This window comes from Danio rerio, chromosome 21 (assembly GCF_049306965.1).
Source record: "Danio rerio strain Tuebingen ecotype United States chromosome 21, GRCz12tu, whole genome shotgun sequence".
Taxonomy (NCBI): domain Eukaryota; kingdom Metazoa; phylum Chordata; class Actinopteri; order Cypriniformes; family Danionidae; genus Danio; species Danio rerio.
In genome coordinates, this window is record NC_133196.1 from 6,212,501 (window position 1) to 6,232,486 (window position 19,986).

At 37.3% G+C, this 19,986-nt stretch overlaps 1 protein-coding gene across 1 annotated transcript in view; it reads left to right on the top strand.

The window, feature by feature from the left end:
* The window catches only part of loxhd1a (lipoxygenase homology PLAT domains 1a), a 114,264-nt gene that overhangs the window by 88,380 nt on the left and 5,898 nt on the right, over window positions 1–19,986 (top strand). The window contains exons 34-41 of the mRNA XM_021468985.3: window positions 1–93; window positions 3,419–3,546; window positions 5,270–5,387; window positions 7,099–7,276; window positions 11,783–11,968; window positions 13,714–13,884; window positions 14,480–14,618; window positions 14,704–14,859. The exon at window positions 1–93 is cut by the window's left edge and continues 93 nt beyond it. Coding sequence (XP_021324660.2) covers window positions 1–93; window positions 3,419–3,546; window positions 5,270–5,387; window positions 7,099–7,276; window positions 11,783–11,968; window positions 13,714–13,884; window positions 14,480–14,618; window positions 14,704–14,859 — 1,169 coding nt within the window. The remainder of the gene's footprint in view (window positions 94–3,418; window positions 3,547–5,269; window positions 5,388–7,098; window positions 7,277–11,782; window positions 11,969–13,713; window positions 13,885–14,479; window positions 14,619–14,703; window positions 14,860–19,986) is intronic.

Here is a 19,986-nt window from a genome sequence, read left to right on the forward strand (position 1 = left end):
TGTAAATGCTGGTTGGCCAAAGACAGAGGAGACGGACTGACCGCGCGCATCCTAAATGTGCAAGATGCAGAAATGGTCAATATCTCACAGAAGGTACGCCATTATAAGTTATTTTTGAAAACATTTTTCAACAAGGTTGTATTAGTTATTGTTAGTTAATCTCATAATGTCAATTTGCAAATACATCTTCATGAAATATTATGTTTATAATGAGTAGGGGACAACAGAGGTGAGGATCCATGTGCAGCTTTATTAAACACAATAGTCAGGCAGGCAATGGTCAAAACAGGAAGAACAGGTGCATGCAGGTAATCCAAAGTGTAGTCGGAAAAAGGAGACAAATGGTCAGGACAGGCGGCAAAACAACATAAAACAATAAACAAAGCAAAGGTCAAAACCACGCAGAACAAGGAAACCGCTTCGCTAATGCTCAACTACAGATCACAAGACTCAGCAAAGTGTATGAGAATGTGAGGTATATCTAAAGTCCAACTACTCAGTCTACATGAGCTTCAGCTGTAGGTGTGTGCAATCATTGGTCATTCAGAACTGGTGTGTGTGAGGTGGATGATGGGAGTTGTAGTTCGTTTCAGTTGCAGAATTGTAGTTCTCCAGCGATCTGCAACTGCTAGTGTGCTAGTGAAATATTATGTACTGTCATCATGGCACAGATAAAGGAACTTGGTTATTAGAAATGAGTTATTAAAACTAATATGTTTAGAAATTAGTCGAAAAAATCTGGAAATTGGGGGAAAGTATATATACAGGAGGGCTAAAAATTCTGACTTCAACTGTATTTTCTAACATCATCAAAAAGCAGTACAATTATTGCATTATTTATTTATCTTTGGTAACTATAATGGAAATAATATTGTTCAATGTTTGTTCATGTTAGCTCACAGTGCATTAACTAATGTTAGCAAGCGAGGATTCGTTTTTTTTTAATGCACTAGTAAATGTTTGAACTGTCATTAATAAATGCTGAACAAGTACAAGTAGTTCACTTTTAGTTTATGTAAAAAATACATGAATTAACATTAACTAATGAACCCTTAATGTAAAGTGTGACCTTATTATTAACAGTGTTGTGCAAGTTACTTCTAAACTGTAATACATTACAGATTACTTGTTACTGTTATTTACAAGTAATCCCTTACTTTACAATATTACTGTCTCAGAGCAGTAATGTTACATGACTCTTATATTACTTTCTAGTTGCTTTCACCAAAATAACTACAGAATTAGAACTTAACATTATAAAATGACTAAATGTACTGTAGAGCATTTTACACCCAGTAGAAAGCGATATGATGTAACAGAATGACTGCCATGTATCCAGGCTACTAACAATATAGTATATAACTGGCAATGTGAAGGCTCAAGACAATGCAAAATATGATGACAGTAAGAATCACAAATGATCTGTTAAAAGTGTGGTAGAGGTATAGTGATTATCAGGCAATATCTGTCAATAGCTTGGGTATATTCATATTAGACACAACAGGCCTATATGTAAATGTAACCCCGCCGGTCCTACGCCACTCAACCCGCTCCGAGCTGGTTTCGAACCGGCAACCTTCCGCATGGGAGTCGGTTGCTCTAACAAGGATACTAAAGACCATGGCCTTTAGAACACCTTTAGAGATCAGCGGAGTGAGGTTTACCTGCACAGCACACACTAGCTGGCCTCCGTTACACTCACCCCCCTAAACCTCACTCCCATCCGGGTCACGGCACCAATGTAACCCCGCCGGTCCTACGCCACCCAACCCGCTTCGAGCTGGTTTCGAATCGGCAACCTTCCACATGTGAGTCAGTTGCTCTAACGAGGATACTAAAGACCATGGCCTCTAGCGTCTGTCGCTAGAGCATCTTTAGAGGTCAGCGGAGTGAGGTTTACCTGCACAGCACACATTAGCTGGCCTCCGTTACATAAACGCCAGTGCCATGACAAGATGCAGATTTTTTTCTTTTCTTATTTTTGCCATTATTCTATTCACTTTAAATTCAGGTTCACAACACAAAACGGTCATGCACAAGTGAGCATGATGAGCATAGCTTTCTCAGTATAAAGTGCAATTAGAGGACCAACCCCTTAACCGCAGTCATTTTAGGCCAAACACAGATTTATATGCCTCTAAAAAGACTAAATGAATCCACTCTCCGAGAGAAACTTAATTTCTGCTGCTTTAGCTTCTCACTCGCGTCCTCTGTTTTCTTTCTCTTCTCTGTTAGTGGAGTGGTTGCATGGCAGCGCTCGAGATGTTTTTTAAATTGCTAGTTCTATTTGTCTATGTTGATAATTCTCTCAGGTTTGTACAAAGGTTGCATTTGACAATAACATTCTTCTTGTCCTTATAATGCCATATGTGCATCTGTTTATCTTGTGAATGTACTGTCTTCTGCCATTTTCATCTTTTTGCTGCTTCTCCGCTGCGCGTCGAGTATAAACCAGGCTTTAGTTCTTAACGTTTGTGCGAACCGGGCTAAGCCAATAGCCTCGGACCTCGAGCTCAGAGGCTGAAATTATTCCGCGTCCAATAGGCAGAGGGAGATTATTGACAACACACACGTATATTCACTAACCACAAACAGGAAATAGAACTTACTTGCCGTATTTTTATTTGTTATTGTGTTGCGGGCAAAAAGTTTGTTGTAACGCAAGCGTTACTGAGCATGTCCCGAGTAAAATTCATTCATTCATTTTCTTGCCGGCTTAGTCCCTTTATTAATCCGGGGTCACCACAGCGAAATTAATTGGCAACTTATCCAGCACGTTTTTACGCAGCGGATGCCCTTCCAGCCGCAACCCATCTCTGGGAAACATCCACACACACACACACACTAAGGACAATTTAGCATACCCAATTCCCCTGTCCCGTACTGTACTTTACTATTACTATTTACTGTACTATAAATATATATATTGTACTGTACTGTACCGTTTTGTAATGCATTACTCCCAACATTGGTTATTAATGGGTTGGGTATTACTGTGATTTCAATGCAGTATAAGCTACTATTCAGAAGATTCTCAATGAGGCTGCATTTATCTGAACATAAATAAAGACAAACAAGCAGTAGTACAGTGAAATATTTTAAGTACCTTTGAATATATTTTGAAATTTCTTTTATTTCTATGATGCCGCCTGAATTGTAGCATCATTGCAGCTATCACATCACTTGATTCAGTCCATCAGAAATCATTGTAATATGCAGATTTTTGTAGCTCAAGAAATGACAATGTTATCAATGTTAACAACAAATGTAGCACTTCAGAATTCAGATTTTTTTTTTATCATTATCAATGTATTTACTGTCACTTTTGCTCAGTTTAATGCGTTTATGGTGAATAATAGTTTCAAATTTGCTCAGAACTCAAACTTTTGAACTTACTTAATAAAAGATTTTTCTTTAGGTGATCTATGAGGTAACGGTGTTAACAGGAGACGTCCAGCACGCAGGCACAGACACACAGATCTACATGACCGTGTTTGGAGTCTACGGCACGTCGGAGGAAATGTTACTGCCAAAATTAGAGGACAGGTACAAAGGCCAGTGAAAAAACACATTGGAAATGTACTGTCAGCTGTCATTATTGTACATTGGGGAGGGGGTGGCACAGTGGCTTAGTGGTTAGCACTGTGGCCTTACAGCAAGAAAGTCACTGGGTCGAGTCACAGCTGGGCCAGTTGGCATTTCTTTTCTTTCTTTTTTAAAGATTTATTTTTGGCCTTTATTAGGAAAGTATTTAGACAGGAAGCGAAGTTAGAGAGATAGGGGGTGGTAGGGAAATGTCCTCGAGCCAGTATTCGAACACGGGATGACCTGATGCGCTACTGCACCATGTGTCGATGCGCTAACCACTAGGCTATTGCTGCGACAAGTTGGGATTTCTGGTGCTTTGGTTTCTCCCACAGTCCAAAGACATGCTGTATATTAAAATTGAGTAAACAAAATTGGCCGTAGTGTACGAGTGTATAGTCAATTCTACAGTATACTGTAGCATTCATCAATCAAGTGTTGTAATACTATAGAATATGCAATATAATACACAATTCAACAGTTCACACTTAGCTGATTATTGGTAATGAAGCTAGTTTGGCATGCTGTCCTGGGAGAGAGCCCTAAGCTTATAAGATCCTTGAGCCTGGGGCTCCCTCCCGTTTGCAGGGCGAGAGGGGAGTTTGAGCTCAGGTAGATCTTGAGAACCCCACCCTAGTGGTTAAGGATTGCTGTGAGGGTGTGCTGCTAGTGGAATGTGACTATGGTGCGGATCTAGTTTAGTCAGTTTACTTATGTCTCATGTTTTGGACTGTGGGAGGAAACCGGAGGACCCGGGGAAAACCCACGCGAGCACGGGGAGAACATGAACTCCACACAGAAATGCCAACTGACCGGGTAGGGACCCGAACCGGAGGCATTCTTGCTCTTAGGCAACAGTGCTAGCCACTGGGCCGCTGTGCTGCCCAATAGAGAAAAAAGAGGAGAGAGGTGTGGAAGGGGGGGATTCTTCATGACGATATTGACTAAGGTAAGATGCTTTGGTTATTTTTAATAACTTAGGAATCGTCTGATTTGTGAATCGTACATTAGCTTGATGGGACCAGCCATGTCAATCACAAGCACGTGATCTTCTCGAAATTAGTTTATAAAGAAACTTCACCTACAGTATGGTTCAAAACGTATTGCATTTACTTTAAATTAACTATAAATTACTAGTATTTTTTCATTTGGATCAGAACTGGGATCAACTGTTCTTTTTAGAATTGTGAATTCTGGCTTTTTATTCAGTGATGGACGCTTCTTTAGATTTTATAGAGCTGGGCAAAGATAATCACGATTAGTTGCATTCAAAATAAAAGTTTGTTTTGACATTTATATTTGTGTACTATATTGCTTATGTATACTTAAATACACACTCGCATGCAAATATTTGAGAAAATGTTTATATTAAGATATAAACTATATACTGTATGTATATGATACAAATTATATATCAATTTAAATATATATGCAAGTTTTGCATAGTTTTGTTTTTATATATCTGTTTGTATTGCATATAGATAATAAATATACATAATACACAAGTGAATATCTTGTGTCAGAACAAACTTTTTTAGGGATTTGACTTATCACGATTAAGTCTTTAATACTAAAAAATGAATAAAATTAGTATTTAACTACAGCTAAAAAAACACCAATGGAATGAGCTTTAAATTATTCAAATAATTTTCTATGCATAATTTATATCATTCAATGTGTGCAGGTTTGAACGAGGGCAGGTGGACACATTTAATCTGGAGATTGAGGATATCGCTCCTTTGAGAAAGATGAGAGTGCGTATCGATGCTTCTGGAAGCAGACCCGACTGGTTCCTGGATAAGGTTTGAAGGAGAAATCTAGGCTAGACTATAATGCAAGCATTTGATTGGGTAACACTTTATTTTGATGGTCCATTTGAGTATTAGTAGACTGTCTGCTTAATATCTGTTGCTACTGACATTTAACAGACATTTAAGCCTGGTTCACACTACAGGATTTTAAACATCAGCAGATCGCTGTGCCGTTCACACTACATGACTTGACTTTGTGTCTTTTAATCTCTGTGGTGTTCACACTACGCAACACTCTGTGAATGATCCACAAGAGGAGGGTCACACACTACATGATCTGACAACAACTCATTCCCCAACAGCTCATTCAAGCTACCAAACCACAGCCAATGAAATTTTGAAGGAGGAGTCATCAGAAAAAGCTGAACACTATTGGCTGCTTGTGTGCTGATGACATCACTGACAGCGTTTCAAGCTTTGGAGAAAGCCTTTAAAAACATCGTCAAATCAGCTGATTTATCAGCGGATTAATCACTCATCTGCAAGGTTCCAGTGGATAGATACACAGAGAGTTTTTAATTTTTGTAATTGTATAACTCTTTGAAATAAAACTAACAAATAACACCCAGCCGCTTTCTAGCTATCAGTGTATTTCTTTCTGACATTGTTATTTTTTTTATTACAAAACAGTAAAGAACTGAGCATTTCTGCCTTAAATTACCATATTAATCAAAATGACTGCATGCATGTCTGATACTTTTCACTGTGACTATAAATATGTGTGCATTTTCTTGCCTAGCAACTTCCTGCTAACATAAACAAAACTTTCTGATGGCAAAAACATCAATTTACTTCAGATATCTTTCAAAACAGCATATTCTGTGCCGTGCAATAGCTCCTGTTTGAAAGTGAAAATGAAAGCCAAGACCTTTGCATGTTTTAGTATCTTAACAACATATTTATAGGCTGTATTACCAAAAAAAGATTATATTTTTAGGGTAATGGTGTCATTAAATATGATGCCAGACATTCAAAGCTTCATTTGAATATCTCAATAATAGCTTTGAATGTAAATATGTTGTGACAATATGGCGTTTTATATGAGAACGATCAGAATTAGCCGTATGGTAATTCTAATAGTTACAGAATTCTAGTTCCACTGTTAATATGGCCTACTCTCATGTCTGTGCTAACGCAGAATAAAGCGAGTGCACCGATGCCCATTCTGACCAATCACAGATGTTTCTGCTGAGCTCCTGAACACACAGGCATTCAGCTCATGTTTATATGCTCTCTCATTGGCTGCAGCTCGTCACTACATCTGACCACACGTGGGGTTGAGTCGGCCGACTGCTCTGGAATATTTAGCATGCTAAATGTTGGATTTCCGTCTGCGAGGTGTTGGCGACGCGTCAGCGAGCCTCGTTGATGTGTTGTTCAGTAGTTCACACATAAAGAGCGGCGAGCGCCGTGCACCCGCAGATTTCTTCCCGATCACAGCCCGATCTGTCGGCGAGCTCGTTAACTTCCAAATCGGGCTCAAATCAGGCTTAAAATCCTCGAGTGTGAACTAGGCTTTAACTGACTATAAGAAACTTTGCAAGTTCATGTCAACTTACACTAACCCCATCCTAACAGTTTACTTATAATCTAAAGAGCATTGGTTGGCATGTAGATGCAATGTCATTTAAATTGAACAAACGTACCATCAAAATAAAGTGTGACATTTGATTGTATTAATTTGTGTCTCTATGTGCTGCAGATTGAGCTTCATAACCTGCAGACGGATGAAGTGGCCACGTTCACGTATGAGGAATGGCTTTCTCGCTCATACGGGCCCAAGCGAACGCTCATATGCGAGATGCCGGCTGTGATAGACGACGAGGAAATGGTGGAGCTCACAATATACACTGTTTCTGTGAAGACCAGCGATGCAACCGGTAAATGTTAACAACTGTTGCCCTAAAACACTCGATACACTGGTAAAATCTCATTATGTTAATGTTCATAAACCTGTGATTGGAAACTCAACTTTGCCAGTGCACATGGAAAAATATTGTAGTCATTTATAGAGTGTAGATTTTTAATATTGTAGATTTTTAAGTATTATTACTGGTCTATGAATCACTACGTGGCCTAAGACCTCAATACATTACAGATATAATCAATGCATACACATTTAACAGTAGGGTTTGGTATCGTTAGGGGTTATTTCGATACTGGTGCCAAAACGGTGCCTGAACCGATACTTTTGAGCCTCAAAATTTGGTGAATGACTCTAGAAAAATCTTTTTTTAACAAAAATCTTTTTACAAATAATTTTATTAGACAATATAATCAACAATATAATTAAAGTTTAAAGTAAACATCAATTCATATTTTATATATTTGAATTACATTGAGGGGCGAAGCAGTGGCGCAGTAGGTAGTGCTTTCGCCTCACAGCAAGATCATCGCTGGGTCGCTGGTTTGAGCTTCGGCTCAGTTGGCGTTTCTGTGTGGAGTTTGCATGTTCTCCCTGTGTTCGCTTGGGTTTCCTCCGGGTGCTCCGGTTTCCCCCACAGTCCAAAGACATGCGGTACAGGTGAATTGGGTAGGCTAAATTGTCCGTAGTGTGTGTGTGTGTGTGTGTGTGTGTGCGTGTGTGGATATTTCCCAGAAATGGGTTGCGGCTGGAAGGGCATCTGCTGCGTAAAAACTTGCTGAATAAGTTGGCGGTTCATTCCGCTGTGGCGACCCCGGATTAATAAAGGGACTAAGCCGACAATAAATGAATGAATAAATGAATTACATTGAATTGCGTGCGTCCGTTACCTAAGCAACAAGAACAAACGCCTGACATCGCCTGCCTGTATTCCTCAAAGTTGTTTAGAATTAAATGTTTAGAGATGGTGTGAAAACGCATACTTATGAGTTTCTTTGATGCACCCCCTAATGCTTCTTACGTCCTTGTTGCAGCACCAGTGGCACCGAAATTAGGCACCAATATTTATACGCTGATTCAGTCCGATACATAATGGTTACAAAGGTACCGGTGCTATAATGGCACCAGGTTTTGGTACCCAACCCTACCTAACAGGTCTCTCAGATCATTAGGATCATGTAAATTACAAATTCGAAGAGTTCAAAGCAGTGTGAATCCACCTTCAGCAATAAGCTACTCGAAATATCTTGTTGTGGAAAATCAAACAGTTAAATAATTTACATTACCTACCATAAATATATGAAAGACTAATTAATGTGCATTACTAAAAACTTTAGATTTCATATGTTAAATAGTTGTATCCAATATATTGTCCAACGTTAACAAACCATGCGTCAGTGGAAAGCTTATTTATTCATTATTATTGTAGTCATTTATAGTAAAAACTATAGTGCTTTCTGACTACGGCATAGTAAATTGACTTGAAATAATCTGTTGTGTAATTCTATTGTTGCTATGATAAAACAGCAATAGTTATTTAAGCAAATTGCCCAATACAGTAAGTTCTATACAAATATTCATTCATTTATTAATTTTCCTTCAGATTAGTTGTTGATTTATTTGTTGATGTTTCCCCTTTCGGCTGCAACCCTGTACTGGGAAACACCCATACACTCTTACAGAGACCTTCTTGTATCAGAGTTTTCTCCGGGTGCTCCAAAGTCCAAAGATAGGTGAATTGAACAAACTAAATTGGTCGTAGTGTATGTGTGTGAATGAGGGAGTGAATGGATGTTTCCCAGTACTGAGTTGCAGTTGGAAGTGTATCCGCTGTGTAAAACATATGCTGGATAAGTTGGCGGTTCATTCCGCTGTGGTGACCCCTGGTGAATAATGGGACTAAAATGGGAAAATGAATGAATGAAGGAAAACTAAAGTATGTATAACACTGTTAATGTAATGTCAAATATATATAAATTATACTACAGTTTTTAATACAGTTTTTCACAGTTTACAGTATGCTGCAGCTGTCAATGACAAAATTTAATTACTATATATATATATATACTATTGAAAATAGTAATATATAGAGTATAATACACTTTAACTTAGTATGGTTCTATAGTATTTCTTTATGTGGGATTGACAGGAAAGAGCCGATTAAAAAGTAAAAATAAAGTTTGTCAGGCTTAAGAAAACCTGACCTGGGGTCTGTTCTTCGTACATGGATTACTCAGTTAGCTGGATTTGGTTATTGACGATCTGACATGATCCAGGATCGTTTCGTTCTTTAAAACTCATCTGAGACTTGTTGTCATAGCAACAGTTCTGGTAGCTCAAACCTGCTTAGGAGCAGGTTCATTTCATATAAACAGGATCGGGTCAGTTCAAGCAAAGATAATACTGAAAGTATGTTCCAAATGCTGATATTTTCTTACAGTAGTTATATACACTTGAGATAAAATAGTAAATATATACTTTTAACTATATATATATATATATATATATATATATATATATATATATATATATATATATATATTAATAAAACTTATGCAATCTGCACTCCAAAATAAAGTACAAATACTGCCACCTGGTGGTTAAAAGAGAAAATTTATTGATATGAACATTTTAGACACAAACGCGTACATGCACAATTCAATTATTCATTCATTCATTTTCTTTTCAGCTTAGTCCCTTTATTAATCTAGGGTCAACACAGCACCACCAAACGCCAACTTATCCAGCTTGTTTTTACGCAGCGGATGCCCTTCCAGCCACAATCTCTGGGAAACATGCACAATCGGACTTTAAAAAAAAAAAAGATAATAATTTATGCAGTCATGCACGTGTTTTGACCAATAATATGCCGATGATTTGATGCTTTGCAAAAGTTGCAGACACCTTTACCCATATCAAAATGCTTTTTTGATGCAAAATTAATGTATACCGTTATCCCTTTTGTCGATTAAAAAACCTTGAGTAGGCCTAGGCTACTATAATAAAGAAAATCTCTAAATGAATGAGTCTTGACACATGAAAGTGTAAAGCCTGCAGCCCACAACAAATGTGGAAAGTTATTCCGTCATATTTAGCAAACCGTTTACTACAAAATTATTGTAATTTTGCTCACATGGATAATTGAATATTAATCAGATGATGTCATTACGCTGCTGTGCCGTTAGCCAATCGTTGCATTGCTGATCATTATTTCGAGGGTCGATAGATCTGTCCTTCACAACACACGCAGCGATCTCAGATCAGTTCATCCAGACATTTAAATCTGATTCGCGAACTTGTTTGAAGAACCAAATTAGCCAGAGATCAGTTATCAAGATTAAAAGATCCAGGATCTGCCAAATCATCTTAGATTATTTAAGCGAAGTATGAAAAACCAGCCTGATCTCACAAGAAAATGTAAGTATTTTACGTTTTGCTAGTTTAGTGGCTAATTCAGTCGTACAAAATTGTACGATGTTAAAAAGGAGGCGTGGCACCTAACCCCACCTCTAAACCCATCCGTATTTGGGGGATGAGCAAATTGTACAAAATTTTATGGATTAGATCATACAAATTCATACGAATTAGCCACTAATTCAAAAAGTTACGAATTGCCATGAGATTGTGTTGGAAAAACGGACCCCAGAATTACGCAAGTGCTAATTCGAAACATCATAAGAATCTCTTTGTGACATCAAAACCAGGTAGTAAGTAAATACCGGGGGGCTGGTGGGCGCTCTGTTGCAAAACCGCCCAAATTATCACTACCCGCCTATATAATTTTTTATTTGCACAATCAAATTCAAAACCGCCCAGTTAATAGGGAAAACACCCAATCTGGCAATACTGCTCTTACTTGAGTTTGACAATCGTCTGTTTCTCAAAGTACAGTTGAAGTCAGAATTATTTGCCCCCCTTTAATTTATTTTTCTTTTTTAAGTATTTCCCAAATTATGTTTAACAGAGCAAGGAATTTAAATATTATTTTTTCTGGAAAAAGTCTTATTTGTTTAATTTCGGCTAGAATAAAAGCAGTTATTAATTAAAGACAAAAATATTACCCCCTTTAAGCTAATTTTTTTTCGATTGTCTAAAGAACAAACCATCGTTATACAATAACTTGCCTAATTACCATAACCTGCCTAGTTAACCTAATTAACCTAGTTAAGCCTTTAAATGTCTCTTTAAGCTGTATAGAAGTGTCTTGAAAAATATCTAGTTAAATATTATTTACTGTCATGATAGCAAAGATAAAGTAAATCATTTATTAAAGATGAGTTATTAAGACTATTATATTTAGAAATGTGTTGAAAAATCTTCACCCTGTTAAAAAGAAATTAAGGAAAAAAAATAAACGGGGCTAATAATTCAGGGCGGCTAATAATTCTGACTTCAACTGTATATCTTTTTTTTATTATTTGTAATATTGTAATAATATTTTACATTTTACCGTTTTTACTGCATTTTTGATCAAGTAAACGCATCCATTATTTACATGCTTCTGTAATTGATTGTTTTTTAGCGGCTGGAACCGATGCTAATGTGTGGATGATTATTTTTGGTGAGAACGGTGACACTGGAACTCTAACTCTGAAAGAAAGCAACAACACCAACAAGTTTGAGCGCAAACAGACGGATGTTTTCCGCTTTCCTGACATCCTCAGCCTGGGCGAGCTCTCGAAAGTGCGCATTTGGCACGACAACTCAGGTGAGCCGATCAGAGCGCTCAGAATCACCCTGCTAAGCCTGTCCACCTAATTTCATGTGCATTTTGTAAATGTGCTTAAAGGACACGTCAAGATCCACGTACATTTAGCAAATGCACATGAAAAACATTCATGAATCACATAAAACGCATGAAAAACACTCAACTGAGTACCCCTCCAAACTGAATGAATTATTAGCCCCCCTGCATATTTTCCCCTAAATTTCGGTTTAACAGAAAGAAGATTTTTTCAGCCTAATTTTAATCAGAATAGTTTTAATAACTCATCTCTAATAACTGATTTATTTTATCTTTGCCATGATGACAGTTCATGATATTTGACTAGATATTTTTCAAGACACTAGTATTCAGCTTAAAGTAACATTTGAAGACTTAACTATGCTAATTAGCATACCTATCAACCCGCCTGTTTATCCTGGGATTCTCCCGGATTCATTCCCGCTATCATCCTGTAAAGATATTTTTCCGTACATCTTTAAAACTCACCTGCAAAAGGGTCAACAACAGTAGCAAAGCAGTGGTGGTATAGTAACTTTGCACTTTGCAAGACTAAAGACTAAAGTTTTTATTCACTTGGCTTTTTTGGATCATACATTTTTCCATCTGTAGTCATGTATAGCTACACAGCTAAAAGTTTTTCTTTCTTAGCCATTTTGTCTCGTTTCCAGTCCAAACATGTAAAAAATCTTAAATCAAGACATGGCATGGGAAAATTAAGTGATGCCTAAAACCTCTGTTTGAGATTATATCTCATTAAGATTATTTTTCTTTCCCCATTGACAAATAATCATTTATATAAATACACAATATATTTATAAAATACACATTTATTGATCATTTATTGGTGTTTTTTTCCAGAAAAAAAACATAATTTCTTTTGCTATTTCATGTGTCTAGTATGTATCTAGTATGTATTTGGATTGAAAATGGGACAATACTACTTTGTTAGTTTTTTATTTTGTTGTTATTATTATTATTATTATTATTATTATTATTATTATTATTATTATTATTATTATTATATTATTATAACAGCTCAAGGACGAGCTTTTTTGAATAAAGAGTTGGAAATGAATGCTTTTCTTGTTTTGTTTTTTTTTATCCGATTTAGTTTTTCGATTTTAGTTAATCGAAGAAATAATCGACAGATTAATCGATCATTAAAATAATTGTTAGTTGCAGCCCTAATTTAATTAGCTTTTTCTAATGTATGCTTTTCTGACCTTGGTAAATAATAATAATTGATAATAATAAAATAATAAAAACATATTTCTGACCAATTCAACAATTCATTTTTTTACAATGAAACAACTCCAGATGAATAGATGTAGTAATTTGGAATTTTTTTTTTTTTTGTGGGGGGTGGGGGGTGGGTGTTGTGGAGGGGTCCCTTATTTTCACATCCCAATATTGACAGATATGCTAATTAGGCAGGTTAGCGTAATTGGGAAAGTCATTGTATAATGATGGTTTGTTCTGTCGACAACCAAAAACAAATATTGCTTAAGGAGGCTAATAATATTGACCTTAAAATGTTTTTTAAAAAATTAAAAACTGCTTTTATTCTAGCTGAAATAAAACAAATAAGACTTTTTCCAGAAGAAAAAAATATTATTAGACATACTGTAAACATTTCCTTGCTCTGTTAAACATCATTTAGGAAATATTTAAAAAAGAAAAAAAAAAAGATCGAATTAGCCTAGTTAAAGTAATATTTATGTTGACAGGTCCGGCTCCTGGTTGGCACCTGGAGTATGTGGACGTTCATGATGACATCTTGGGGAAGAAGTTTCGCTTCCAGTGTGACCGCTGGCTCGCCAAGAATGAGGATGACGGACAGATCATGAGAGAGCTGGCCTGTGCCAACAATGATGGAGTGGATTTTGATGAAAAAACCAGTGAGATTCACATACTCTTGCCTGCTTCTCCATACATAGCATTGATTGTGCAATAAAGGGGACCTATTATGCAAAAATCACTTTCATAAGGGGTTTAAACAGTTGTGTGGCTGCAGTCTTTAAACATAACCAGCTTTTAATCATAAATATGTATTAATTCTATTTTTTTATAAGCACACTTGATAAAAACAGTCTGCAGAAACACTTTGATTGACATTGTCTGTTTGTACGTGTCATCAGAGGGGGAAAGCTCCGCCCACTAGTGATGATCTCTCCCTTGTTAGCATAGGAGGCTAGTCTTGTTTTTGTATTTGCCAATATGCTGACACACAGGCATTTGTAGCTCCGCCCTCTTTTGAAGAGAGCACAACCTCATTTGAATTTAAAGTGACAGCCGCTAAAAGGGCCCAATTTGGGTTAAACCTTAAAAGGGTCAATTTTAAAGAGTTATTAGATTTAGGGACATCAGAGACTTATTTTACATCTTGAAAAAATGGGCATAATAGGTTTTTTTTAAAAGTCAGCCAATCTGACTTTTGCATGTAAAGTGTACAGTATATGCGGTATGTCTATAACCCTGTGTGTTCTTCTGCAGAATATGAAATCCTGGTCACGACAGCAGACATGGATGATGCAGAAACCAAGGAGAATGCCTGGATTGTTCTAGAAGGCAAGAAGGGACGCTCCAAAGAGTTTGTGTTGGAGAACTCGGCTAAAAAGAAACGCTTTTTACGGTGAGTGTATTTTTGGTGCTCAGTTGGTATTTGTTTTTCATCGGTTAAAATACACAATGTTGCTCCATGTGTGGGTTTTTTTCAGAGGCAATACGGACCGTTTTGAGTTCTCCTCAAAGGAGCTGGGAGACATCGCTAGTATCTGTCTGGGACACATCCCTAAAGATGGCAAGAAGGTCAAAGTTGAAGCCTCCTGGTTTGTGGACGAGGTCATTGTCACTGAGAAGGAACTTGGCAATAAGTAAGTGAGAGCTGACCTTATGATTGTTGTTAAAGGGATTATAGCTGAAATCCAAATTATTATTATTAATATATAATATTTCTAATAATAATCTTCTCATTAAACCTTCTCATTAAACAGAACTTACAGGGGGGCTAATAATTCAGGAGGGCTAATAATTCTGATTTCAACTGTACATGTAGGATTCTCAAACCTATTGACAATAGCGACACTGGTGGCTGCTAATTGAACTACAGCCAGTTACATATTGGGCTCTATTTTGACAATCCATGCGCAAAGTGCAAAGCGCAGGGTGCAAACGCATTAAAGGCCCGTGCACACCGAGACGTCGACGTTTAACGCCTCGCGACTAAATAACGGGCGTCAATGTGATCGTGCACACCAACGCGCAAAACACCAGGCGCAAAAGCGTCATTTAAAAAAAAACGCCTCATGCTCGTTTTTTTGTTTAAACCTTTTCCACCAATCAGATCGCCACTTTTGTTCACGTGCACGGAGCTGCTGAAGTTACAGTAAACAGCACTTGGAGGCGCTCAAGCGGAAAAATTGTCAATGCAAGCGCACATTGAAGAGGGGATATGAACGTGGAGCTGCTTATTGCTCTTGTGAATAATAATCATTTCTTTATCACTAGAGCTGGAGCTGCTGCTTGGATAATTCATGCTTGTTCAAGCCACCAGTAACTTTATCAACAATCGTGTGAACTTCCTCTCCTCCTCGTCTTCTGTGTTATAAGCGGGTGTCTCAAGCTTAAAGTTGTGTAGAGCCATCTAAAGTCAAAAGAGTGATTTTGCATATGCTTCAGCTTGACGCCAGTGAAAAGTGCTTGGGTTTGAATTCTGAAAAACGGAGCCTTAAGGGTGTGTCAAAATCCACTTTTATTAATTTAAGAACGGAAAAATCCGCTTTGCGACGTGGCGCATGATCTAAAAGGGTTGAGTTTATTTTCTTAACGAGTTATAGGTGTGTTTTAGGAATAAACCAGTCAGAGTCTCATCTCCCATTCCCTTTAAGAGCCAGTTGCGTCGCGCCATAAGCACATTCGCTATTTACATGACGTAAAGTAAGTGTAAGTGGAAAAACTGAGCATTTCATTAGCAAGAAAACAGTTAAACAGAGAATGAGAGATGAGCTTTCTCATTATCTACTTTCACTTTCGTTCTTGTGGATAGGGAAACCTTGTACGCACAGACATCCATTAGCCTATAAATAATTTATTTAGTTTGTTAAGCGCAAAGATTTGTTTCAAAACACCTCACAGCAAGAAGGTCACTGGTTCGAGTCCCATCTGAGCCAGTTGCCGTTTCTGTGTGGAGTTTGTATGTTCTCCCCTTGTTGGTGTGGGTTACCTCTTGGTGCTCTGGATTCCCCCATAGTCCAAAGACATTATAGGTGAATTGGGTAAAACAAAATTGGCCGTAGTGTATGAGTGTGTATGTGAACATTTTTACAGAAACTGATGCAGGGAAATCTATGGCATTAGTCTTGTTAGATTTAAGTTCTGCTTTTGACCTGATTGACCACAAGATCCTGTTTACACGTCTAGAGACAGTCTTCGTGGTACAGTATTAGAGTGGTTGCGCTCTTATCTGACCAATAGATGTTTTAGTGTGCGCATTGGCCATCAATCCTCATCCAATATTCCTCTCAACTATGGAGTTCCGCAGGAATCAATCCTTGGGCCTGTATATGCTCCCCCTGCCTTCAAATTTTAATAAATATGAAGTTTCCTTCCATCTATATGCAGATGTATTTTCCTCTAGTCTAAAACAAAAAGATATTAATGGCTTACAACCACTCCTGGCTTGCTTAGAGGAGCTTAAACTTTGGCTCTCAAGCAATTTTTTACACTTAAATGAAAAAAAAAACTGACGTAATTTTATTTGGGCACAAAGAAAATCCTCTGTTAGATGTTAATGTGGGATCCTTGGCCCCGCATATTACCCAGTGTGTAAAAAATCTAGGTGTTGTGTTTGATGAAAACTTAAAATTTGACAAACAGATCAGTACTGTCGTAAAATACTTTTACCACTTCAGACAACTGGCTAAAGTCAAGCCATTTTGATCCCAGAAATTTTTCCAAACAGTGATTCATGCCTTCATAACAACACGTCTAGATTACTGTAATTTTGGTATTACTCAGTCTTCTCTCTCGCCTGCAGCTGGTTCAAAATGCAGCAGCTAGACTACTCTCTGGGACCCGCAAGTACGAGTCAGTAACTCCAATCTTAGCTGCACTTCACTGGTTACCCATTAAATACAGAATTGATTTTAAAATTGTATTATTTGTCTACAAAGCCGTCAATAATCTTGCTCCTCAGTACCTTACTGACTTGCTTTGTCCACAGGCCTGGATTAAGAACTCAGGGGCCCCTGGGCACATTGTCTAGTAAGGCAGTTGTATAGTTGAATTTAAAAAATAAGAATAATATAATAATTTTTAAATAAAATGAATCTATAATTTGTTGCCCACATATTTAAATAAATGATATATAGTACATATGTATTTATGGTCTACAAAGATTTAACTTATTTTTCAAAGCATTTAATAAAAATACTAATAAAACTATATATATATATATATATATATATATATATATATATATATATATATATATATATATATATATATATATATTTTTTTTTTTTTTTTTTTTTTTTAAGGGTATTTTAATGTATTGCTTTTACAAACTTATAAAGCATATTATTGCCATGGCATATAACGCACAATGCTTCTCTAATAAAGTTCTATGAATCTGAGTCTTTCATAATACAAACACTAATTTACTGTCTCTCTCCTCCTCTCCCTGTATTTTCTCTTCTCTTCTCGTGATGAAGACTTGATTATAAACCTAAAAGTATCCAAAATCACACACACTATACCTCTTCTCTCCCGTCTCTCTCCTCTTCTGGGCCTTTCTCTATCTCTCTCCCTCTCTCTCTCCTTTTCTGTGTCTCTCACCAGATGAATCCAGTCCGCGCTGCGTTGCCGTTAGCCTCCTCAGCCTGGTTAATGCTAGCTACTCATCATTTAAAGTTACCATAACGTCTTCTTCTGTACCCTCATTCTCCTGATCATGGGTCTGTTTAAAGATGGTGTGTATGGAAAATGCCTCAATAAAGATGCCTCCTCTCCTCTTTCTCTCGCGTTTGCTAAATCCACTTGTCCACTCATTTTTGATCTATGACAGATATAACGTTACACTAAAGTCCGCTCAGTTTAGTGCGGGTTATTACAAAACTGACGTTTCCGCGCTTGACCAATTACAGCATTCTGTTTAGTTAAAGAAAGAAAGGCAATTTAAATATAATAATAATATTAATATGTGATCGCGATTTTTTTGCTCAGAGGAAATACTGTTGTCTGAGCAATATAGTTTTTGCAGAGAGCCTAAAAACCTTTAGAGTATTTGCAATTAGCCTAAAAAGACACTCCGAAATTGTCTTTTTTTGTCCCCCCTCGCAGGGGCCCCTAGTGCGCACGGGCCCCTGGGCCTGTGCCCATAAGGCCCATTGGTTAATCCGGCCCTGTTTGTCCATCTACCCCCCCTCGATCATTAAGATCTCAACTTACTCACTGTGCCCAGAACACGCCTTAAACAACAAAGCTGATCAAGCGTTTGCTGTTGCTGGTCCTAAACTCTGGAACAGTCTACCGATTCACATTAGACTTTACCCCTCCTTCTCTGTGTTTAAGTCTTTCTTAAAGACCTGTCTATTTTCTCTCGCTTTTAATACTCCTTGATCACTGTTTTATTGCTCTTATCTGTTAAATGTTTCTTTTATATTCTGCTTCTCTGTTTTTAGCACTCCTATGTACAGCACTTTGGTCAACCTTGGTTGTTTTTAAATGTGCTCTATAAATAAATATTGTATTGTATTGTAATAAGAGTGTGTATGGATGCTTCCCAGTGTCGGGTTGCAGCTGGAAGGGCATCCGCTGTGTGAAACATATGCTGGATAAGTAGGCGATTCATTCTGCTGTGGTGACCACCAGGGCTTTACATTAACAGCCGCCAACCTGCCAAATGCGGGTAGATTTCAGCTTTGGCGGGTTAGACAGACACCTCCACTAGGCACTTTGGCTGGTTCTGGTTGAAAATAATTTTTAAATTGTAGTTTTCCTAAAAGATCTTAGAATCGAGAAGTAAAATAATTGTGATCACGCGAGCAGAAGAAAGCAAATGAATATCGAATGAGAGAATGATCATCACTCGCGCTAACAGCTGATGTGATGCGCGCGACTTCTGAAAACGCGTGCGCGCTCCCGAATCGTGAAGCAACCGTGTCTGCAACTGTCATCGGTTCTCTTTCAAACAAACTAGACAAAAAGTGAAGAACGTGCATCCACAGTCCTGATGCTTTTAAGAACTCTAAATGTTTCTTTTTGTAAGCAGAACCGGTTGCTTTCACTTTGAACTGATTAGTAAGTTGCCTGAAGTTAACCGCGTGCATGTGATCATCCTTTCATTATCACACACGGTATGTTTCGCCTGCTTTCACTTGCTTACGGTTTTATTTACTTTCATTTTTGTTAAAATGGTTTAATTATCTTTTTTTTACAATATTGCTTTCATGGGAGATGAACTCTCCATTTATGTGCAGTCAACTGGTGATCCGAGAGATCTTTAGCCACGACAGATTACCAAGCTTATTTTTGATACATGACAATAGTTATTCTTTAAAAGTCAATTTCTTTTCTTTCTTATTTAAGACATATTTTCTTAAATAAAAAGTATAGTATTTTGATTGTTTTGACATTAAATTTGTGGCTAAAAAATAATTATTGTTTAGTATGGTTCTAGAGATAAATTTGGTAAATCGTTAATTTTAAATTACTTGGTACTTGCAATATAACACTATGAAACCATGACCCATTTGATCATGCTCACTGAGCAAGCTCATACTCGACACACAAAAAGTGAAATGAATAAGGACGCATGTGGCCATAACATAAAATTTAAATCAAGTAATTTTAGCATGTCAACGTCAAATTTATGCATATAAAATATATTTTCTCAACAACAAAATTGTGGCTAGTGAAAATGCAGAGTGGCTAGTAACATTGGAAAACTACTAGCCACAGTGGCTGGTGATTAAAAAAGTTAATGTAAAGCCCTGGTGACC